Source organism: Populus nigra, chromosome 18 (genome assembly GCF_951802175.1).
Source record: "Populus nigra chromosome 18, ddPopNigr1.1, whole genome shotgun sequence".
Lineage (NCBI taxonomy): Eukaryota > Viridiplantae > Streptophyta > Magnoliopsida > Malpighiales > Salicaceae > Populus > Populus nigra.
Window position 1 is genome coordinate 13,665,983 of NC_084869.1, and position 24,783 is coordinate 13,690,765.

At 34.9% G+C, this 24,783-nt stretch overlaps 2 protein-coding genes and 1 pseudogene across 4 annotated transcripts; all 3 read right to left on the reverse strand.

Annotated features, from left to right (window-relative positions):
* Window positions 1–4,001: 4,001 nt before the first annotated feature.
* Window positions 4,002–9,199, reverse strand: LOC133677840 (E3 ubiquitin-protein ligase XBAT33-like). 3 transcript variants are annotated; one of them, XM_062099972.1, is made up of 10 exons: window positions 8,891–9,199; window positions 8,749–8,808; window positions 8,117–8,188; window positions 7,822–8,006; window positions 7,490–7,650; window positions 7,340–7,398; window positions 7,207–7,253; window positions 6,963–7,106; window positions 5,761–5,852; window positions 4,002–4,825 (listed from the first exon to the last, which is right to left on the reverse strand). In XM_062099972.1, exons 1-10 carry the CDS (start codon window positions 9,065–9,067, stop codon window positions 4,287–4,289), a joined length of 1,536 nt encoding a protein of 511 aa, XP_061955956.1. In that variant the 5' UTR covers window positions 9,068–9,199; the 3' UTR covers window positions 4,002–4,286. The 3 variants fall into 3 exon arrangements, with proteins under 3 accessions (XP_061955956.1, XP_061955955.1, XP_061955957.1); XM_062099971.1 differs by having other exon boundaries at window positions 4,002–4,873; XM_062099973.1 differs by having other exon boundaries at window positions 4,002–4,873; window positions 8,883–9,023.
* A 5,877-nt stretch (window positions 9,200–15,076) lies between these two features.
* LOC133678253 (protein ROOT PRIMORDIUM DEFECTIVE 1-like) lies at window positions 15,077–17,114 on the reverse strand (annotated as a pseudogene).
* Window positions 17,115–17,505: 391 nt separating this feature from the next.
* LOC133677784 (homeobox-leucine zipper protein ANTHOCYANINLESS 2-like) lies at window positions 17,506–23,473 on the reverse strand. Its single transcript, XM_062099905.1, has 9 exons — window positions 23,373–23,473; window positions 21,865–22,076; window positions 21,621–21,738; window positions 20,859–21,530; window positions 20,404–20,505; window positions 20,118–20,330; window positions 18,854–19,028; window positions 18,384–18,751; window positions 17,506–18,293 (listed from the first exon to the last, which is right to left on the reverse strand). The coding sequence occupies exons 2-9, from the start codon at window positions 22,065–22,067 to the stop codon at window positions 17,901–17,903; spliced, it is 2,244 nt and encodes a 747-aa protein (XP_061955889.1). The 5' UTR covers window positions 22,068–22,076; window positions 23,373–23,473; the 3' UTR covers window positions 17,506–17,900.
* Between the last annotated feature and the right edge of the window lie 1,310 nt (window positions 23,474–24,783).

Here is a 24,783-nt window from a genome sequence, read left to right on the forward strand (position 1 = left end):
ACTACAATGCTTTATTTTCTAGGGAGTGAACTGCAAAAGGTAAATTTTGTAGAATTGTACCTTGTCTTGTTCTCTCATGATATTTACGCATGATCCGATCATAGTTAGAAATGCACAAAATTATGGTTGAGAAATACACCCCACTCGATCCAATTTTTAACTCTTAAAAATAATTCAAAATAATATTATTTTATTTAAAAACAATTTAATAAACCTGATTAAAAACTTGAATTAACATACTGGTCTACTCGAGCTATCAATCTGTTTTTTTATTATTAAAATGATATTATTTTAAATTTTTTAAAAAAATTAGGATCAACTAATCTATAACACGGATTACATTTAAATAAATTTCTATATAAGTTTTAAAATTATAATTATAATATAAAGTTGTAAAGAAAACACATACACAATCTAATTAATCACTATGATTTTTCTATATTTGACGGGTCAAACACGACTATGAATATAAGGTTGTAAAGGAGCATCCACCGTCTAATCAATCACTGCAATTTTTTCCATGCTTGCGAATTATGAAGAATCTTGAACAAGCGGACCCTACAAAACCCTATATTTTCATCTGCTGCCATATTCTCTTCAGAGAAGGGAAGTCCAAAACTCAAGATTCGTGCATGGGGAAGGAACATGTAACGTTGTGAATTGACCAAACAACCCCTTGAAGGGACAGCTTCAGAATTTAGCTCTCTGTAGCATTTAAAGGGGAAGTTCCAGCCTCTGTTGCCGTCTGCGTGTCTGGTGTACATAAATCTGGGTAGTCGCTATGGACTTGTGGGGCTGTTTTTGTCTTCCTATGTCTGCCCTGTGTTTGATGTTGAGATGCTCACACAGAAAGAGACATGGATGTGCAAGATGAGGGAATGGTGAGCTGAGTATCGTGAAGGAAAGGCCCGAGGAGGAGTGAGTTGTCTCTCCACAGGAAGCAAGCCAAGAATGGGAATTTTTGCACCTTCATTGCTTTCAATTTTGCAACTTATGTCTCCTGCTTCTGTTTTTATGTGTAAAAACCATGTCATATGCTTCTCTTGAGATTGAAATGCATACCATGGTACCTGAGATTCTGCTTGGGTCTAAATTTGGTGACATTATAGGTCAAATCCAAGAATTGTTTTTAGTTCTTATCATAAACATTGTTTTTTAATTTATAAAAATCACTGAAACAATATAGATTTATGTTAATTTAATGATCAATAACTTAAAACTTAACTGGTTAAGTTTTGAATTTACTTTTTAATAATTATGTGTTCGAGTCTTTGGACCACTGGAGGTCTGCGTAGTCGTTAATTTTAGGACCTGTGTGATTAATTGAAGTACACAAACTAACTTGGATGCTTACATTAATTAATAAAAAATATTAAAAATTTATATCCTCTCAGTTTTACATCTCAATTTCAAAAACTCAAATGGTAATGCATTGATTAGACAAAATGGGTAAATCCCTTAATTTAGATAATCATAACATTCCTAAATTCTTATTTTTTCTATGAATTTTTCTTTTACAGTTTTCTTTTTGAATTTCAATCTTCTAATACATGATATTTAGTCTCCATTGTATAAAGTTCATAATTATTCAAGTATATTCCATTCAAGTATTTTAAGTGAGACATTTTATGTTGCTTATAAAAAAACTACTCATATTGATTTTCAAAAGAAAGATAAACACAAGGGAAAAAGAAACAAGAGGAAGATTAAAAAATTCATCCTGAGAGAAAATATTCTTATTGTTTTTTTTATGGGTATTGGATTTGATTCCCTTTCATCTTCTATTTGTTTATCTATTTACTGTAAATCATTGAAATAGCTACTTATATTTACTTTCTAAACATCATTAAATTTTCCTTTTAACTTGGTTCATGACTCATGAGAATGTTGATAGTGATTTCAATTTCTAATTCATTCCCATATCAGTCTAGATTTCAAGTTCATCCCAAGATCTCATCAAAACAATCCAATCACAGTATCACTTGTACCAAAATGGTATGGTTTTGCATGACACAAAGCATCCAAAGGTGGGTATGTTTTGCATTGCATCCAAAGTTTGAAATTTCGAGTTGGATTGTGGCTTAAATTATGTTTTTTTAAAATTTATTTATTTTTATTTAAAATTTATTTATATATATATTTAAATTGTTTTGATGTGTTATGTTAATATCAAAATTAATTTTTATATAAAAAATATTATTTTTATATATTTTTATATAAAAAATCATTTTAAATTACAATTATTATTATATTTTCAAACATATTCTTAATTAGAGGGCGTGATTGGCCAAACCATCAACATCTTTAATGAGAACATCAACTCCATAGCACGAAACCTTGCGTGCAGGACTTGAAAGTCAGCTGAACTGAAGCTTTCTTAGAAAAGCAAAGAAAGCATTAACTAAAGGGGTTTTTTGTGAAAGAGAAGAGCAATGATCCCTTTCCCAATCCCATGCATCAATGCTTAGATGCGTGCACGCTTTCAACATCATAAAAAGGGGAAAATTTACAGCTGTTTTTAATCTGTGTAAGAAAAATTTAATGGCTTTATTGCAAAGATTCTGAAACTTTAAATTACGAGCTAAAGATGGAAGATTGACAATGGCTGTGAAGTGACTTTGCATTAATGCAGTAACTCAATAATTTTCCTTCGTTCAACTATGTGAGGATCAGTCGTTTTTTTGCCTTATCGACATAATATATCAGTTTAATAACTATACGATCACACGTGAAAGAATCATCATCCCACAAATTTTAAGTCTGAGTTTGTCATCGTTAGAAGAAAAAATGCTGAGCTCATTGTGAAAAAATGGACTAGTCGCACACGCCCCATCGCCCATTGACAGTCATTACTTTACATCAGATCAGATATCAGAATTTAGCATAAAGTTGCCACTGCCCACTTGCTGGCTTGCTGCATGTGTCTGTGGCAGCCCAGTTGGAGATGAATTAAATTGACACACCAAGCTTTTGATTTCGATGCTAGGCTTGAATCTCCAAGAATGAAGATAGCTAAGAGGTTAAACGGCCTAGAAACAATTCATGTCTGGCACATTATCGTAGGACTAGATATCATGACCTCGCCTGCATGCACAACAGTCATAGCAGATAAACCAGGGATGCCTTCATTGATGACCCAAAAGAAGGCTAGAAATGTTACCTGTAACGAAAAGGATGAAACAAAATCTTGTAGATGAACTGCTTTTACCTGAATAAGAGAGATGGATTTAGTTTTGATATACAAAAGGCACTGAGAAAAGGGGGAAAAACTAGCAATGGAAGTGACAAGGATAGCGTAGAAAAGATCGGATGCTTCAGAAAGAAAGACCTCTGTCAACAACCTTAGAAAGAAGAACACAATATCCATGAAGTTTAATTTAAAAAATTGAGTTTCTAAAGATTGGTTGAACGTTCACAGGGATGATGACACCTCTGTAATTTGAATAAAAAAAGGGAATGAGGAATTCAAAAGTTTATTAGACTCCAAATTAATGTCAAGATTGATACCCAAATGTCCAAGAAAAAGCACACAGATCATAATGGTTGGACGGTAGTACGATATTATTGTCATTTGCCAGTCAAGGCATATGGAAAATGCCAGTCATTATTGTTCTAATTAATAAAGTTTTTACTCTCTGAAATTAATATGTGCTGACAGACGTGTCAAGTTGGGTTTGGTTTCTTCCAGTCACTTTCTGCGGATGCTATGCTAGGAAAGAAAAAAAAAACCCAAAGATAAGGGTGAATTCAAAAAGATTTTTTTATAAAAAATTCTTTTTCAATAAAAAATTTAAAGATTGTGTTCGTTTATTAAAACCGAAGATAATGTTTTTTTTTGTAAAAAAAATCAAGATTATAACTATTTTGTAATTTACTCATGATAATCTAATTTACTTCTTTACTTCTTCAAATCTCTCCTGTCCCAGGCCAATCAAAGACAGAAGCATTGTTTAATAAGGCTAACAGATGCAGTGCAGTTAGTAACAAAAGGGAGGAAGAACAAGGGACAAAAGGTCTTCTTCGATGACATACAATTACAATCGATCTGTAAACCCCCCATGCAATTTTTACAACCCTCACCAAATATTTTAAAAATACATCGAAAGGGCAGAGTCAAATGCCTTGTTTCCAATCCTAAATCCATTTACCATGTAGCCAGCCGAGAAAAACTGGAAGCAAACATGTATTTTGAAAATTCAGTGTTGGTATGACGAAATATCACAACCTTGCGCGCGCACTGGTGTCAGCAAAACATTCAATCTAGACCTTTCATCCAGCAAAACAAGTCATGCATTTATTTCTGAAGTGCACTGATGCTCTCTGCTGCAGCTCCTTCTACCCCAAAACATACTCGAACAGCTTGTTTTCTCAAGCCTTGGTCCTTCCACTTTAACCTGCTCTACAGATGTTTGCGACCGGTGAGAGGATTCATCTTGTGATTCAGCCTCTTGGGTTTCAAGAGATGGGCATGGTTCATCATTGCAGGTACATAAAGGGATGGCAACAGAAGGAAATGGGCTGCAAGTGACTGGGCAGAGAAAATCAGAAGAAACTGAAGCCACTCGATTCTTTCGGACCTCTGGTAAACATGCTAGCGATTTCCCATCCATGTCACGAGGATGAAGCATGCATGGAGCACAGAGGCCAAGAGACAGAGGAAGCTTCATTTCCTTTGCCGAGGAACCAGGCAGACTATCAAAAGAGACAATGCCATGCCTGCAAAGAGGACATGGGATGGAGCCAGTAGGGCCTACCATTTCGGATGAGATATTGCATGTTGAGCACAGGTAGAGTGCGCATCTTACACAAAGCTCATGCCTGCACCCTAAATATGAGAAGAACAGCCGATCAATAACAAGAAGCGAATGGCATCCTGGACACACAATCAATTTCACAAAGATTGCAAAGGTGATCAATAACAAGAAACGAATGGCATACTAGACACACAATCAATTTCACCAAAGATTGCAAAGGTGATGGAGAACGTATGTAGAAAGGTTCTCAAAATATTTCTAAAATTAAAGTGACAAATGAAGTTTTTTTCCAAGTTCAGATTTCTATCAAAGGGACAATTTCCGAGATACTAAAACTATGTGCAATAGTATAAGGGAAAGAAATCCCATAATACTTGGGATGCCAACATGAAAAAGTGAAGCAGAAAGTTGATCTTCACAACTAAAGATGGACGGACGGACAGATGCTTGAAATCTTTTGCAGTTCTATAACTAAGGGGAAAACACAAGAAAACAATGCACTTGGCTTATGCAAAAAGATGAACTGAGAACCTTCATGCAAGGATTTAAAGACACCACAGTCCTCAATCTTCACCAATAGAAAAATTTATATTGGTTGAAAGAGAGAACAAGGTTTTTGCTACCTAGATGCAGCATATATAATAAGTCCTCAAAAAGATGCAGCAATTAAAAATATGAATACATTGACATTGAGCTCATAGATAATGGAAATAGAAACCAGAACCAAAATAAATTGATATTAACAAATCAATCACATTCTTCATAGGCCGGCGATAAGCATTGGCATTGAACCTACTTTCTTTTCTCCCATTCAAAAATATTATGTTGCTTAAATAGGTGCATCTTCGAAAGCTGTGGCATTTATATTGATGGAAGGAAAATAGATGCTTCCAGAAGAACCATGAGCATATAAATGTTCAAGGTAGCATTGCTAATAAAGAGGATCGAGGTCCAAGAGATCAACACAAGGAAAACCTTGATAAATTCAAAGACAGAAAGAACAAACCTTCCGCGGCCACATTGCATGCTCTCTCCAGGCAAACAGCGCAAATATCAGGGTCATCAGAGGACCTTGTCGAGTATTGCAGCCCACTCTCTCTGCAAAGAATAGTTCAGAAAGTATCATATTCAGTGTTCATTAACCAAGGCTAACATTATTTAACTAAACACTGATAAATTTTCAATATCATATCAAACTCCAGGGCATTGGTTCAATTCAAGGTTAACAAAAAAGTAGTCGGCTTAGATTTTCTGGGTTGAGATCTAAAAAAATGTAACATCACATATGAATGTCTTGCATGTGCAACATGTCGACAAATGATTTGGTAATAAGCAATCAGCAAGGGAAACTCTTGACACAAGATACTGTCAGTCTTGATGCAATGATGTACAGATAATTCCATTCCTAGGGTAGCTAACATGTGCTGCTTCAGCCTTCAAGCAATCTTAACACGGGGAATGTTATGATTTTTAATTACTATTTACATCTCTGCTAAGAGCTTATAAATTCTCCGGTTGTTCATTTTCCTCCTTTCCTGGAAGTAGTAATAGCACCAACTGATAGCAGGATATGGAACAAAACATGAAAGTACAAACCTTCTCAAGTTTTGATCCTTCACAGTTCACACATTGCCTCGACAAGGGGTTTATAGTTTGACTTAATTCTGTAAGCATCATTACACCAATTCATACTATAAGATGTCGCACAAAGAAAACATAATCAGTATCTAGCTTATACAGTATTCAGCAAGCATGAGACATTAACTGTTAGGTACTCATATCCCAATAAAACAGGTTCCATATTAACCAGACTTGGATGACAAGCTCATAGTGAACCAAGCTAGAGCAGCTTGTTCTTAACCGAGTTCGTATCTCTTGCTCTTTGTTGCAGAATTAATAAAAGCATCAAACTTACTTTTCCTTAAACAATAAGCTGCCCAAGAAAGCAACAACAGCCGAGGACCCATATCCACTCTGTCAGTTTAATATTAGAAACTAGGCTATTTTATTGGACTCAAATTTATTTCTGAGATTCCAATGATACCCAAATTTAGAAAATTATAAACATCAAGCGTTTGAGACTTTAGTTAGTGCTGTTGCAATGATATTTTTTAAACCATCACCTTCTTAGCATGGATGTATGCACACCTCTATATAAGCATGTGTGCGTGAGAGAGAGGGAGCACATATATTAAGTTGAAAAAGTACCTTGCTATGTTAAGTACACTCAAAAGAGGCAAGGCTAAGTAATTAGAGTGAGGAAATCTAGGTAATGTAGATTCAGAGTTTGGTGCCAACAATGGTTCAAGCCAATGACGCCCCCACATCCTAGCAACATCAACAGGCAGCCACCTGAGGAAAACACAGGAGTTTCTATGTCAATTTTTCACAATAAATTCCAGAGCTGTTGCATCAATCAGTCATAACACAAAACAAACCCAAAGCAATTTACCCGTTGCAATTTAATGTCGTCCGACTGGCACCTCTTGCAAGAAGGATCTGGAGAATTAGCAGCACTATCATCTAATGTTCATAAAGTTAAAGACAGGAAAGGCAAGCTTCTTCTTGTTGGATATTATTCTTACCTGACAGCATTTTAAATTGCCCCCACAGGCAGCATAATGCAAGGGGGTGCTTCCAGCCCCTACACATCGACATAATTATATTTTCAGGGGTACAAATCACAAATGAAAGATTTGCAAACAAATTGTGAGGCATAGAGCAGAAAAGTAAACCTATCAAATCCATCGTTGTCCCATAATGAAATGTCTCTGATGATACATTTGCATGAATATCAAGTAGAAGCTGTACACAATCAAAATACCCATTCAATGCAACCATGTGAAGAGCAGTGATACCACCATCAGCCGCCTTATTTACAAACCTGGACAGCGCACTGCACAATAATATAACATAAGTCAAATACTTTTGTGGTACAAACCACTACAAGAATAAATCTAATAGTAAGAGGGAAACATCAGACAACAACTATTTCCCACCAAAGTAATGACGCCAGAATCAATATGCCATCAAGGTGAAAATCTTTACAATCTGAATGAACTAATACCTCTGGTCAAATCTGTTCTTCTCACTAGAACCATCCCCAGTTTCACCTTCTATCCGAGCATGCATAGCTTCAAAAGGGGCACTAGGAACAAAATCTGCTACAACTAATCTTATACATCTTGCATGCCCATTTACAGCTGCAAAGTGTAGAGCAGTCCTTCCATTAAGATAATCTGCCCTTGTAACCTATAAAGCCATAATTTTCACAAAGACAGATCAATTAAAAAAAAAGAACAACTTCCAAGTAAAACAGGAAAATCAACAAAAGTTTCTCTTTTGAAACTGAATTTACTTACATTGCACCTAAACAATAAAAGTGTCTGCACAACTTCCCAGTGTCCATATCTACAAGCTTGCATCAATGCCGTCTTCAAAACAAAATCAGAAAAAATATCACTAACTAGAGAAAAAATATATATCGAAACAGAACAGTTAATTTGTTTCAAATTAAAGAATTACACTTTTTATTAATCTGGTTTCAAAAAAAGCAACATCCAAATGAAATAAAAATCTGGGTTCCGTTCATCTCCACATAACTAATATTAACAGAAACAAAAATCCAAAATTCTACAATCAAACTTAGAGTTCTAATGAAACAAAAATTTCAACTTTTATTTATTTCCCCATCACTAAAATACTGAACCAAAAAAAATCAACACTTTCACCACAAGAACTTCAAAAAAATACCCATTATCAAATTTGATGCAACAAATCATATGAACATTCTCTCACGTTTATATATCAAATCACTAACATACTTGACAAAAAGAAAATCAAAATCAAAACTTTCACCCAAGAACTTCGAGAAAAAAAAAAACCATTATCAAATTTGATTCAACAAATCATATGAACATTCCCACACATTTATATATCAAATCCCCCGCCCCAAAAAAAATCACAATAAATAAAAGACCAACATTTTCTTTACCTGGCCACAGTAATTCCTGGAATTCACATCAGCTCCATTCTCTAACAACAACCCCACAATCTAGAACATTAAAATCAGACACATTAACTAAAAGAAAAAAAATCCAAAAAGAAAAAAAGTTACCTTTTTTTCACCTTTTTACCTCATTGTGGCCTTTAGCAGCAGCAAAATGGAGAGGAGAATTAAGGCCACCAAAAGTTGAATATTTAGCTAGACAAGGATTACAATCCAATAACATCTTGGCTTCCACCAAATCTCCATCTCTTGCTGCTGAAACTAACCTCTCCCCTGAAGCTGAGCACCCAAATGAATTCCCCATTTTGACCACTCCCCTCCTCTCTCTCTCTCTCTCTCTCGCCCTCCCTCTCCGTCTGTCTGGACAAAAAAATTTCGGACAACAACAATTTTTCTGATTTGTGTTTTTTTGAGGCTGTGTTTATGGAGTTGGAAATTTTGTGATGTGGCTGTTTACATATATATATATATATATATATCAAATATTAAATTATATAGATATTTTAAACTATATAACAATGAATATCAATAATTTTTTAAAAAAAAGGTTGCACCCATAGTCAGTTTAGATAAGTATTCCATCACGGTCAAGTCTAAATTTAAGTAGGTTGAACCAGATTAATTTGAGTGTTAAACTGGATTATAACAAGTAATTTTTTTATATTTTTATTAAAATCTAAACCTTAAGTTATTAAATTACTCAAATTTCGTATAAACTTGCTCGGATTAAGTTTTAAAACAAGAGTGTTTGTATATACTTAATATTTATCTAAAATATTTTGTTAATGTCAATGTGCTTGACCAGTGTAATTTACTTGCATATAGAAGATAGGATCCTTATTTGCTAATTCTCATGGTAAGAAAATTAACTGATATAGTAATAATAGTAGATGAAATTTTGTCAGAAGTGTAATTTTTATATTTTTGGGCTTCAGATCTTGGTGGAAATAAATTTGATATCTGTAATTCTTTGATTTTTACCTTTTTGGTTGGCAAAATACTGATCCCCTTTTCTGTAAAATTTGAGAATGGCAATTAGAATATTAAATTAGGGTTTATATGAACTAACTAGAACCAATATTTATAGTATAATTGATTTTATCCAAATAAACCAGGTTTTGATAATATATTTTTATTCCAAACTTGTGGGACAAAACTTGACAATAAAGTCAATTAAAAATGGGGCCAAAAGGAAATCAGAGAGCATACAATCTGTTGACAGGAAAGATCATACAGACCACATCAATCATGTAATCAAAGGCCCTACCGTGGGACCCAAACAGCATTAAATGGGCCATGTTTATCTTTTTAATCATTTAAAAATACATTTAGCTTTAAACCTCAATATATATATATATATATATATATATATATATATATATATATATATATATATAGACACACATATATGTTAATATGTACATAAATACATAAATGTGTGTGTGTGTGTGAATTTAACTTAAATTTAATGAATACCAAACTAAGTGTATTGAACAAATAAGGTATTTTATAGTTATTTTATTAAATTTAAAGAATAATAAATAAAATATAAATATTATCAAATCTGATCCAAAACTCAATCCAAACTTATCCCAAGACATATATATTTATATTTTTAAAATCTAATACAATAAATACGTACTCTAATATTAATATAATATACATACATATATATAGCATTTATAAGAATAAAAAAAAAACCATGCTTGAATCAGACGGCAATTAATGGTTGTTGATTGTAGATGAAGTGGAGAGGACCACATGAGATTACTTCGTACATCGGGATTTACGCAAAAATTATGTTAAGTTTGGTGAGATGTGGGCCGTTTGATTGGAGATGGACTTGAGAGGGAGGTGATCTAATCCGGGAAATTTTGGAGACCAATTTCTAAAATTATTTTTTTTCCTCCTTTAATTTAGAATTTTAGATGGGAAGTGGAAACAGTAGTAGAAAAATTGTTAATTCCTTGTCGAGTATTATTTTCTTCCTTTAATGATAAAGAAAAAATTGGCAAATTGCAAATATATGTTTTTTCTAGATTATGTTTGGTTATTATGTTTGAAAAAAAAAACTAATATATAAAGGGCATAAATATGTTTAATTGGATGAACAAAAATGAATATAAATTAAATATATATTTGTAATAGTTATATTATTTCAAAATAAAAAAGACATAAACACTTATTTTTTTTTATCTCAACTATTTTATTTTTTCTTTATTTTAAGATAATAACTAAACACTATCTTAATATTTCAGACTATATTAGAATTTTATAAAGTAGAAGTTTACCATGATATCAAGGTCTATTTTTTTTAGCATAAAACATTTTATAAATAAAAAATATCTTACATGTAAAATGTAAAATATTTTATAAATAAAAAATAAAAATGTTTATCTATAAATTGTTTTACATGTAAAATACTTTTCAATATTTAACCTGAAAATATATTTTTATAAAATATTTTTTTTATTGTGGTGGTGTTTATGAGAAATGAGATGACAGGGATGATAGATGAAAAGATAATGATAATGATAGAAATAGTTGGATAATATTTTAAATGAATTACAATTCTTAAAATATTTTACCGCACTTGATGAGCTGAAAATATTTTATAGCAAATAAATTAAAATTAAAGATTAATTATAAATGTTTTTCATTAATTATTTTTTTTATAAAATATTTTATAGAAAACAAATATAATTTCAAAAATAAACATGAAAAGATATGGAAAATACATCTCAAGAGGTATTTTACGCAAAATAAACCGATCCCTAGCACTATTGCCAAATTGCAACCGAGTAGCAGAGTGAAAAGGAGAGAGTTTGTCGTGTAAGAGAGGTTTCTTCGCAAGTAAAAAATAAATGTAGAGTGCCTTCAAAGTTCATTTTAATGTGCAGAATTTATGTATTTGATTATTAATTTTTAAAATTCTTCTCCCATGGAAGATCATTAAAATTTGAACTACATTAATGGGAGCAACACATTTCTCTTAATCTCTTACTTTGAACTACACAGGATAATAACAAGTTTCCATGTACAAAATTGGATTCCAAGTCTAATAATTGCTTGAAGAATAAAAGCAAGCATAAAATTTCAGCATAGATTTATCTACAGAACATGAAAGGATACATGAGAATATAATCTATGCAGACAAACCTATTTCTTGAAAGTAAGAAAATGCTAATATTTTTGACAGCTTTCATACATCAAGATTGAATCCATTTTTTTATCTGATTAAAAATAATTAATTCATGATAAGACTAAAAAAAATATATATGAAAATTTTATTTCTGACAACTATTGAAATCTTGAACCTTGATAATGACGAAGAAAGCATACCTCATTAATCATCTAAATGTGTAAAAAGAAAAAAGGTATTGTTAATGATGTGTTGAACAAAATTCATGGCCATAGAAATGAATGCTCTTTGGTGGTGGACCAAAATCGAGGTTTTATGAGCATGCCCCTTCAAAGACTGATGGTGCTAACACATGGCAGTTGATTTAATAATTGTTCATGATAGGTAGTCAGTAGTCTTGAATCTTGCTGATCTACCCCTAGATACTGGTATCTCTAGTTTTCCATGGTTACAGGTGGGAGAAGCAACTAGGGTTAGTCCAAGTGAAAACAGACGTGGATCATACGTTTGCATCAGTCACTTGATAAGGGCCTTTTCTTTCATTTATATCTGTTCAGGTTTGATGTCAAATACACCCACCAAACCTGCAAACTTGATTCAGCAAAAGTATGCTAGATTGAAAATTAGTCACATGTTACAAAAGATCCAAGCCAGACAGCGTCCAATTTAAGACATGCTGGACATCAGTCAAGCAGTAATTTCAGCATGGTACAAGGTTAGCAAAAGTGTGTTTGCTGTAGTCTGAGGTAAGAAAATATACCAAGATACTGGATGAAGGAGGCCCATCTGTAAAGTTGCTCAAGCATAAACTGTCTGCCAAGTTATTCTATAGCGGATCCTAAACTGGATGCCAGAGATTGCTTATATCCTTGTTGCGGCATCATTTAGTTTTGTGAATTGTCAGCAGAATCTCAATAGCTGGCTATGCAAGAAACACAGGCTTGTATTTAGGTAAGTAAAAATTGAGATAGGTTCCAGATAACCATCCATGGAACCTTTATGAAGCAAAAATAATGTCAGGAAGAAGATACATTTGACATGGTTAGAAGAAAGGCTGTCGCATCCATATGATGTAGCTGGAAACATGATGTTGCTCGTTGAATCCACTCCTTGATCGCATGATAAAAAGGAAATCTCAAATCATGGCAAGATATGAGTCAAACTAGTTCCGGGAGTTCTGCAAACAAGAAAGGGTACAATCAGTACTTTTTACCAGTCAGATACAAATGGGGAGAGTGCTTGCTTGAATTCAGATACAAATGGGGAAAATGATTGAATATCTTCTATTTGTTTAATCATAGTGAATGGCAAAAATGCAAAGATCCAAATAAACATTAAGAAATGAATACAAAAGTTCGTGCACTGATGGTTGATTTTTGCACAAGCACAACTGGACAATTTATATCACATATTATCTATCCTTGGACTAGAAATGCATATGGAGTTCAAAGCCCTTCGTTTCAGACTATACTTCGAACATAAAAGAAAAAAACAAGAAGATACTAGCATTCGGTTCTTGCTAAATCTTGGACTCCAGAAGTTGGTGACCGCCTACAAATCGACCAACATGGTGGAATCACAGGGTAGAAGATGGCAAGGAGCTAGAGATGATATGTAACAATTGGAATCTAAAACCAAGAATTGCTGGCTTGTGGGAAATGTTTAAGGGAACTTGTAACTACAAAAGTTTTTGGTATCTTATGGTATGTTGCATTTTAAATAATTAGAGTTCTTTATCTGATTTACTTTTCTTTCCTAAAATTTGAGGACTGCAATTTTTTGGAGAGTTTTATAGGATCCCAACATATACAGACACTTGCATATGCATACGAGCACTATAAACATGAATATATCCACATGTATATCACATGTTAGTCTTCCTAAAATCTGAAACAGTTCAATGATTTCTAAGTAACCTGATTTCAACCAAATTAAATGTTAATTTCTCTGGTGGGGAGGGTTTCTTAATCAGCTAACTAAAAAGGAAATTCTGCTTTGTTCATAAGGAGGCAAAACAGAAGGGAAGCCGAAGACCTATCACACCAAATCTGAGAATTTCCATAAAACTAATCACATGGTACAAGACAGTTACAATGTACAATTAAATCACATCATATAGGTGGGAATGCAAATGGCATGTAGGAAAATACGTTCATAAAGCAAACAACTAATTTGAATTGAGACAGTTAAAATCAGTTGTTATATTACTGTGATATATTAGTGAAGCTGTAATGTCAGTATAGAAACCTTATTCTGAAGTCAGGGCATGAGATCACCGAGATCCTGGATGACATAGGCAATTTGAACACTTCCTCTTGCATAAAATCTCCTCTAAGTCAATTACTTGTTGAGGCTGGGGCCGGGGGCACTAATTTGGATACCAGAGTGGCCATGCATACATAAAATTGATTGCTCATGAAGGCACTGTTAGTGAGCTGTCATCAGAATCTCTGTCGCTGGCTACACTGCAAACATGAGCAAGAAAGTAAACAAAAACTGAGGTAGCCTTTAGCTAACCAATCCAACACTCCTTCATGAAAGGAAAACCATGCCACCAAGAACAAAGCTGCCTATCACATCCTTCTACATAAAACTGGAAACTTGGCAATGCTTGTTGAGCTCATCTCCTCGCGAGGAGTCAACTAGCTCCATGAATTGTACAAGCAAGAAGGCTGTTAAAATCACGAGAATTTTTGGGGAAAAAACCCGGCAATATTATGAAAGAAGAAGAGGAGTGCATTGTGATACAATTGAGCCAAAAAAATGAAGAAGCATTGTTAGACCACATGATTAATTTTAAGCACAGCCAGTGGCAAATCTGCATAGAGACAAGATAAACACTGGAAATGGATGCAAAAGCTCACAGATTGATGATTAGTACCTGCCAAGCACAGCTGGGCAATTGTTACCAAATATTAGCTGTCGTTAGATTAGAATGCTTACGGAGTTCAAAGCCCATTTTCTGATAGTACTTGGAATATATCGGGTCCCAGAAATTGGTGAGAGGTGACAGCCATCCTACTGTGACCACTGTGGTGGAATCAGAAACCACCATGCAAGACAATATAATAGAATTACTTCAGGATTTGAAAAATATTTTGATCATGTTCAACTTTGAATATAGATAGGCACTAAGGCTTGATAGCTCATTATTAACATACATTTTCCATGTCTGACAAGTCTACAATCTGACAAATTTTTCAATTTATAAGCAAGCAACACTCTACAACAATTCAAGGAAAGAAGAATATGCCAACCATTTGATCAAATATGCATGTAGATATGCAAAGGCCACATAATTTAATAAAAAATAAGCGGAAGCCTTTACAGTTTATCAAGCACAGTGAATTTTACTGCAACTTCAGTTCACAAAAAGGATCACATTGCAATAAAACAACACAGAAGCCACTTGAAAAACCAATAGCATTCCCGCAAATATAAGTCCTCCTCAATGACCCCAATTCCATTTAATTCGCTTCTTCTAACATCTCGGATGCGTATAATTGAGATTCACTCCTTTGCCTCATCATCCCCAGGAGTAGTAAATTTTCAGTAATTGTTGATGCTTGCCAACTGAGAGCCAAAATGATTCCTTATACCACCAATGTTATGTAGCCAACCAGTTAGTTGAGCCTCCTCTGCCTTTTCAATGTCATCAACATTGTCCTCCTCATCTGTCGAATCAGAACCAACATCACAACTCAAGTCTAAGTTCAAACCATACTCCCTCTCCCCGTCTTTCCCATTCTCTCCTAAAATGATCCATCCCATCGTCTTCTCTGTTCCTCATATATCTAACCAACCCCCTATCCACATATGCTTTCCTTGAACTCAACACCACCAACTCACCCAACTTCCTCCTCGCCAAGTACATATCATTCGGCTCAACTAACTCCCCTTTCCTATACGCCTCTCTAAGAAAAACCGTATGAAGCTTGCCATGATTCCCTCTAGTTGAAACATAAAAAATCCCCTGATGCTGAAGCAAGAAGTCCTTCAACTTCTTAGGTAAATTCATAGCCATCCTAAAATGCACAATCCTCTCCATCGTAGTCTTCTTCTCCACCGTCAACGACAACAATTCATGAATACTCGCCACCACCCTCTTCTCCATCCTCTTCTCAGTCTCAATTGACCTCGAATCATAACCTGAAATACCCTCATACGGTGACCAGTAAGGAACCCTTTGCCATTTCCACACCGCAATCCTATAATACTTCCCTATCTTAAACCCGGGTGAAAAATTCACACCATAAACTTAAACCTCACATCCCCAGCATCCATTCCTTTCTCTCTATACTCTAGCTCCCTAACTTTCTCTATTGCGCAAGCCACCAATCTAGGGTCTCTGTCAACCACCTCAATGTACTTATTCCTAGTCTCAATAGCATCAACCAATCTAAAAAACTGCGGATACTTTAAAACAACAGAATGCTCAAAATCATCAGGCAAACCAAACTCATACCCTGCAATCCTGACATGTTCCAACCGCAACCGGCCCGAATTAGACATCATTATCAACTTCCTCAACCTGGTAACAGCTTCAGGAATTTGAGCCAAAAGGACCTCCTTTTCTTGCACAATCTGACTGAATGCTTTACGCGTTAAGCGACAATACAACACACGTTGAACTGGATGCTCATATACCTCAAAAACATGAGGAGATTTGAGGATAAAAGCACCCGCTTCAAAGTGTTTAAACCCCAACCTGCCAGCGAGATTGTCAAGACGTGACATGGGAAGTGTTTGCTTGTACTGAGAAAGTATTAAAGATTGAAACTTTTAAGACTTTTCTTGTCTTTTTTTCGATTTCCATGTAATTGTCAAATCCATGGTCACGAACCCTTTGTTGTTTTTTGGGAATTGATGTCGATTGAGACATGGGTTTGGTGTGTTTAAGGTTGTAGAGTGTGGATTCAAGTGTTTTGAGGGTTTTGTGTTTAGAGATTAAGAGATTGACAGCAATGAAGATTAGCATTTCTATGTTTTGATTTTTAGGGTTTAGGGTTTTAGCAGAGAGTGATTGGGAGAGGAAAGGACAGACTATTAGAGTGGAGGAGAGTTAGGGAAGAATTCAAGAAATGATTGAGTGGGGGTAAATGGAAAGTTGTGAATGTAATGAGGGGTGATTATGAATTGTTGGAAAACTTGGAGGTGGTAAGTGAAATTCGTTTAGTCCGTGTAATTACAATTTACGAGTTGTTGATGTGAAAAATGGTGGGCCTAATTGTGATTTTGTATTGAAATTTTGGCCTTTAAGGCTATTGAAATTTTGAAACTTGTAATGGATTGTTTTCTCACAAGGATGCTCTTTGAGCTTTTCAGACCTTAGTTTTAAAACCCGGGAGTTGAAAAAAATAAAAATTAAATTAAAATAAAGCTATTTTAATAATAAAAAAAAAATTTAAAGATCTTTTGCCACAATATCTTCGAGGTTAATCCGTTGATTAATATACGTACTCTAGTTCCTTTTTAATCACTAGGGTTTTTACACCAGAAAGGATACACAAAACACACGAGAGTAAGATCAGGTGTCAAGCAAGAACTCAGGCTAACCTTAGCAGAAAACTGTGAAGCAAAATGTAAGTTAAAACACCAGATTGCCTAAGAGCTTGAATTGTTTTCATAACACAAAAGGTTAAAGAACTAGCAGTCTCCAATGTCTATATTGTTTTTCTGTATACGAGAGGACAAAACAAAAACATTTGCTAATTAAGGCTAACTAAGTCAATACCCGAACCACAAGACCATGGTATGTCGCCAAGTTAGAACTAGCTCAGCATGGACAGTAACATCCTGAGTCATCCTACACACATCACCTCCATGCTGTTTGTTCTTGACTCGAAACCCTACTTGTGCAGAGTTGCCACTTCAAGCTCCCTCTATTTCATGTCCATTCTATCTGTTTTGCCTTCCTAATACTTTGTATCCTTGTATGTACTTGTATGTCCGAAAAGAAAAGGAAAAGGAGATGTACTAAGTTAAGAAGCCACCATTAGTTGAAGGCTGTTCTGATCCTCTGCATTGTGCAGGAGATGAGATTATGAATCGTCTCGATTGACTCGACTGTAAGTTTGGCTGAAGGAAGGTTGCTCGCCAAAATTTGGAATCCGACAGTGAAAAACGATCCACCTCCATTGTTGCTATCGCTATCTCTTTTGACTGGATTCCCATCGCTGTTGCTGGGCTCACCATTACTAAATGAATTATCTGGAAGAATCACAAACCCTGATGGCAGGAGAGCCACATAGGTAGAGTCTCCACCAGACGTCACTACACTCATCGATTGTATGTCGACTGGTGCATACACTACTTGCGAACCTGAGACATCATTCCAGGTTTCTTGTAATATTAACATGTTGTTCTCACCCGCATCAGCATCAACAGCCTAAAAAGTTGCAAGAAACAGAAATTATACAATTAAACACTTGGTAAAATTAAGAAACCAAAAGGTTGAAAGTTGGTTATGGCCACTCACAGTTGAACGCAGGAGAGAGACACAGTTGCATTGTCCCTGTCCCTTGGGGATTTGGATAATCTCCTGCAACATTCCACCATTGGATAAAATGTCCCAATGGCTCCTTGATTGTTCATCCCTCAAGAAGTCAAATAACCTTTGTCGTGAAACTGGCAGCCAAACAGAAGTCGCAGCACTCAACACAATACCATCTGGCTCACCAGGTTCATTAATACACTTTCGGGTCAAAATCCTCACATCTTCACTCACATTTCCAGCCACAAGGTTGCCCCAATTGTGCAAAGAAGAAGCACAAACCCCAGAACAGAAGTTATCCACCATTCGTCGTGCTAACTTTAACATGCTTTTCTTACCTCCCAGATTTATCACTGTATCATTATAGTATTACAGCTCAAAAGACGGCACAAACAATATTAATTCGAGAAAATAAACAAATTAACAAAGAAATTGGATTGAGCATATTCCCAGACCTGTCTGATCTACACCCAAAATGCTAGGAGACATAATCATTGCCATGCCCTCGTAATATCGTTGAAGGGCAGCAAGCCACCTCTGTGCACCAAAGCCCCTGCCAGAACTAAGTATGGGTCGGTAGAGTTGATGGACTGCACTCTCATCATATTCGGAATGTTCCACCCATGTAACCTGCATTTTAATATCAGTCAGCATTTTGGAACATATAAGCACCTGCATATTCCTAGCATCTATCAACAGTACACCTCTATTTAGCAAGCAATCAAACTTTGGTTTACTGGGTTCCATTCACCTCAAATAAAAACAATTCCACGAAGACGTTTCTATGAACACAGTTTAAAATGTTTCACTTGTTTTTATCATTAATTAGTAAACCATGAAGCCTGTAAAATTCTGATGCTGCTGAGTTATTCTTAATTCAAAGTTCTGGCGATGTTAAACACTTAACTCTTCCATTAATGGTGAGAATAATAATGAAATGGTGAATACATAGAAAAATAGACTTACAGCCATTGGTTAGAGCAGACTAATAATAAAGTAACATATATCATGCAGTTCCATACCACGTCGAAAGTCCATGGAAAGGACAAGAAAAGCTACAAATTCAAGGCACAGTATTGACAAAATGAGGAGAGAGCATTGCACAAAATATAAAATACTATCCTTCTTAGAACTTGAAAATAAGATTTCATGAGGTTTTTCAATTACATATACAGGAAGGTGATTCTATCACAATACAGTCGTAGCAGGTCATTACTTGGAATCAGAAGATTAAAATATAATGATTGGACCTGGGTCATGTTATCACGGATAGCAAGAGTAAACAGCTGAAGAACAGAAGAGATAGGAATAAAAACATCAAATGAAGGAGGTGTACAGCAAAGATAAACCACAAGGCTTTACGGCCTGGATAGAAAGATTAATGTGAATGCACTGAATCCAAGACCAAGGAATCAAAAACATGCGCGCGCGCACGCGCATGCGTGTCAAATGCAAGTGATATCGTCGTCTTAGAAACTAGCAATGGGATTAAGTGCATGCAGTAACAAATTTCGCTTTGGAATTGGAGAGTTTAATTTATTTGAATCAAAGAAGAAACTTTACTTAAATGATAATCAAAGCTCAGGTTTTCAAGTAAATTAATAATATATTTCATTATAGCAAGGAGAGAATCTTTGGTGCACAACCATAAAGAATAAAGAAACCACAAGTATATACAAGTACGTAACAAACGAAGAATTAATCTATACAAGTCATCACCTTAGAGCAACCATTGTTCATATCTTGTATAATGCAGCCAGAAGGAAGCCTCTTGCAGGTTACAGGGGCTTGTGCATTTAGATTTTCCTGGTTTGCATCAATGGAAACATCAACTACAGCCCACACACCCTCCGTGAGTTGCTTGCATAACCGAAGGAACTTCACTTGACGCACAGGGACAAAAGGCGAAATCAATTGAAACTCGGCGTGTATCTGGAAAAGAAAAACACTCATAAACTCCAGCTTCACTGCAAAAGACTATAGAACATGTAGGATAACGGCATACCATTTGCAAAGCTCCACTTTTTGTTCCACCCATGCCACTTGATATGATATCAGTGGTGGCAGCTCTAGCAATCAAGCTGGGAAACATCTCCACCCATCCATTCTGTATATGGAAGAGCAGTTAAGCTACCATGCATGTACAAAACTAGAAGCATTTCACCATTTCTAGTTGAATAAATGAAGCATATTAAGATTGAATTTGCAGCTTTCTCAGCACCATCCTTTCAGATAAGGGGATTCAGCAGACGTGAGATCATAAACAAACAAATAAACAATCTCACCAAATTAACTATTCTAATCTTGGCAAAGTGCTTCAAAATTGATAGTTATATTGTCTTTGACGCAAAAATACACTAAGAAAAATGAAATACAGAAGTCAAATCCTAGTAACGAGCTCATGCTTAAGAGAAAAATAATTGAAAAATTCATAACAGCACAAAGAGTTAGGTAGCATACCACGTCCATCAATGTCTCAACTAGAGCCGAGATGTTGACGAGGACTACACCACTCTCCCGTGTAGCCTCAGTAACAAAATTGCTGGGTTTCATGTCAATGCGAGGAAAAGTCCTCATATACTCCTCATGGTTCAGGACTTCCTTTCCTCCATCTAAGCTTTTGATCCAAATGGGACTTTCAATCTGAGCCATTTTTATCAATTCATCCATAGCAGCAAGTGCAAGATCTACAAATATTGATCTATCATGTGGTACTTCCTTGCCAACAGCATTGCCTATTGGTTTCATCAGAGGCATCATAATCCCTCTATTATTATCAAGCCCCATTGGCAACATGTTGTCTGTATGGCCTAAATTGCCATATCCATTTATCCCAACTGCAAGGTCCAACTTGGAGTTTGAGCTAAACGGAGGGATAGGATTGGCTGAGGATGTGAGGGGTCTGCCTAAAAACTTATTGGCTAAGGCACAAACACGACCTAATTCATCCGTCAATCGAGCATTTTCGATCCTTAACTGCTGTTGCTCATCAGACACTGGACCAGGCACCACAGGACCACCACAATTGTTGCAAATTGGATCACTCATGTTTTGTTTCAACAACTCATTCTCAAGTCGGAGTTTATCATTATCTTGCCTGAGGATTACATTCTCATGCCGTTCCAATTGGGTCTGAAGTCCAAAATGACCAAAATCAAAATTTTCAAGAGGGAAAATAGAAGGAAGCAAATTGAAAGGGTACAAACAAGTCTATCAATTTACCTTCATTTGAGTTCTCCTATTTTGAAACCAAAACTTGATTTGCTTGCTTTCCAAGCCAAGCCTCCTGCTAAGCTCTGATCTTTGTTTCTCATCAGGATGAGGACACTCCTTGAAGAAACTATTAACATCACAAACAAATAGAAACAAAGCTCTTTTAGGAAAAAAAATCTTTCAATCAAAGATAAGTAAACACAATACATAGATCTCTTAGCATAAATAACATAGCCAAAGGAAGAACTCATACTATTCAAGCTCTTGTATTTGATTAGCAGTGTGTCTGTTGTACTTCCTAGGCCTTTGATCGTCTCCAACATCCTGATCTTCACCAGATGCTCCTTCAATGTTATCACTACCAGACCTGCTCTCATAACCATCCTCCTTGATCCTCCCTGCCAAACAAGGATCAAAATGTTCCCCAAACAGACCCATATCACCACGACCATCCATCTTACTTTTCTGCAAAAAATCCCACGGACCAACAAGGGTCATAAATTATCTAATTCCAAGCACCACCAGCTGTAGGCCTGGTGTTGTTACAGTGCACAGTGCACTGCAACCATATCTGTCACAAACCTTGAAACCCCTTAACTACCTTTAAACCCCCCCACTTCTTTTATGTTAAATAATCACACCAGTTTCTCTTGAAAAGGTAGCTATCACTTCCAGAAAGGTAGGCTTCGATATTTTGTCTCGCAAGTTTTGACCTTTCCAGCACTTGCTTGAAGTTTGAACTAGAATAAAAAACCACGCTCATATTCTTCTAAGATAGAAACAAGAAAACCTATTTCTTTGTCAACGCTTCATAATGGATGACTCGTCTCTCTCTCTCTCTCTCTCTCTCTCTCTCTCTCAATAGGCCTGTGGAGTGATAATAAGATAAAAGGTACAAACAGAAACAAAAACCAATCTTTTCTTCATGTATACACTGTGCACATCTCATCAAGTTGAAAATCTTTGCAACAAGAGAAGATTGCCTCTAATATTTCCATGCACACATACAAGAAACATAGCATGCGGACCAAGTGATTGTCCTTGTTGAAAAAGACTAACCCAGAAAGGTGAAGAACTAGAAAGGTTGAATTGTATTAAAAAAAAAAGTTGACCCTTTTTTAATAAATTAATTATCTCATAGGCTCACACTTTTTTTTGTTTAAAAAAAAGCAAAAAAATAAATAATCCCAGTTGACCTCTCTTCTTCTCCTTCAATTTTCGTGACATAGCTAGAAAAGAGAAACACGTAAAAGGGTAGCTGAATGTTATAGAAACCACCAAACAAAAATTGAAAAAAAACCTTTCTTCAACATTAACGAAAACAGCCTAGCTATTGATAAAATTAATAAAACTATCAAATCCTTTCTTCTCCCTCCCTCTCTGAATCAACACATAAGAGAAAGGTAAAAGACAAAACGAATGTATATATAGTCAAGTATGTGAGTACCGAAACAAGAAAAACTGCTACTTGAAAGCAATATATATATATATATATATATATATATATATATATATATATATATATAGAGAGAGAGAGAGAGAGAGAGAGAAGAAGCATAAAATTAGCCTCACTAAGGTCTTTTTAATATTCTGATAGTTGTTCATGATCATTCCTAGCTACATGTGTGTACCGATCAACAAAAAAACTAAGAGCAACATGAGGAAATATAAAAGTTAAAAACTATATATGTGACAATACAAGAATAAATAAATAAATAAATAAATAAATAAATAGAAGACATGAAGCTAAAATTCACTTACATTTTCTTCTTTCTCTATTTTTTTCTTCTTCTTCAAATGGCCTCTTTCCTTTCACAAAAGATTTTCTTTCTTATTATTTCTAAAGAGGGACACAAAAAAGAGGACTCCGTAAAAGAACTAAAGAAGAGAGGGAGGATGCTCTTGTCGTATTTGTAGGGCAATGAAAAAGGTCAATTGGTGGGTCCTTTTGTCTATTTTTATCGGGGCAAACTTAAAAAGGTCCCAACTTCTAGGGGTAATTTAAATTAAGTCTCCAACTTGTTTTTTTCTTGATTGTCTCCTTAACATATCATTTAATTCTCAATTAAATCCTTCTAGTAGTTTAATTAAGTTAATAGAATGGTTGATCAATTAATTAGTTTTCATTTAATCCATTAAAAACATATAGATCTACTAAGATATTCAACATCACGTTATATAATAGATATAAAATTAAAAAGAAGAAAGGGTTTTGTTTATATATATAATTTAATATAGCGGGTGAGTCTTACATTATTAAAAACAATAATAGCCAATAATTAATTTTATATTATGGGATAAAATTCATGTTATATTTACGGGATTACTTAATAGTCTTAGAACTAAAAGTGAAAGGGGTCTGATTGAGAATTCCTTGATATATTAAGGACCTGGTTGAGGTGAAAATAGATTGATGACCTATCTAGACTATCCTCGCAAGTTAGGGACTTTTGAGACGTTTTCCCCTTTTATTACATGGCACGCTATTTCGTGATATCCGCCCCCTTATTATTCCACGCGTGTTTGCTAGCGCGTGTAAGGCAAGTTAATGTTGTCATGCCTTGGTGGGTTTTGTTTCAGTGAGCTTGAGATTTTATCATTATAGTGTAGGGTTTGCAACCGCTTATGGTTGGGCAGTAGGGAGATGAGACTTGAAAAATAACGGTTAGAGAATTTAAAGGGTGGTTTGGGAAATTGGATTTTGATAATAACTTGCATTCGGTCAGTGTTTCAAAATAAAAGGGATGGATACAAAAGAAATAAAAAAATATGTTTAATTCAAAAGAGAGATGTAAAACCCTAATTTAATATATATATATATATATATGGAAAACCATGAAATTTTAGTATAAAAATATGAAATAAATTACCTTTTTCTTATTATGTATTTCAGCCAAGAGAAAAGGAGAGAATAGGAACATTTTTTCTTAACTTGTGAAAATGCATGTGAAATTGTGTAATATGAAATGTATATTGCTATATGGATGATATTTAAGAACAGGTAAATTATTTTATTGATCAATAACAAAGAAATGGTTATATTAATATTATGATTGAGAACTTTCAAGAGAAGATTGTCAAATTATAGATAAAAATTGTGGTGGTTAAGTTTAATTGGTTAAATTGAGGAAAGAATACTATAAAAGATTAAGTAAATGATTTCGGATTGAGA

Excerpts from the sequence above, each read along its gene's own strand:
- LOC133677840 (XM_062099971.1), bottom strand. The coding sequence starts at position 9,067 with ATGGGGAATTCATTTGGGTGCTCAGCTTCAGGGGAGAGGTTAGTTTCA. Across the intron at positions 8,189-8,748 it reads CCAGGAATTACTGTGGCCAG|ACGGCATTGATGCAAGCTTG; the intron begins GTAAAGAAAATG and ends TTTGTTTTGAAG. Across the intron at positions 7,107-7,206 it reads ACGACATTAAATTGCAACGG|GTGGCTGCCTGTTGATGTTG; the intron begins GTAAATTGCTTT and ends TGTTTTCCTCAG.
- LOC133677784 (XM_062099905.1), bottom strand. The coding sequence starts at position 22,067 with ATGGATGGTCGTGGTGATATGGGTCTGTTTGGGGAACATTTTGATCCT. Across the intron at positions 21,739-21,864 it reads CAAATACAAGAGCTTGAATA|TTTCTTCAAGGAGTGTCCTC; the intron begins GTATGAGTTCTT and ends TGATGTTAATAG. Across the intron at positions 20,506-20,858 it reads TTGAGACATTGATGGACGTG|AATGGATGGGTGGAGATGTT; the intron begins GTATGCTACCTA and ends TTCCATATACAG.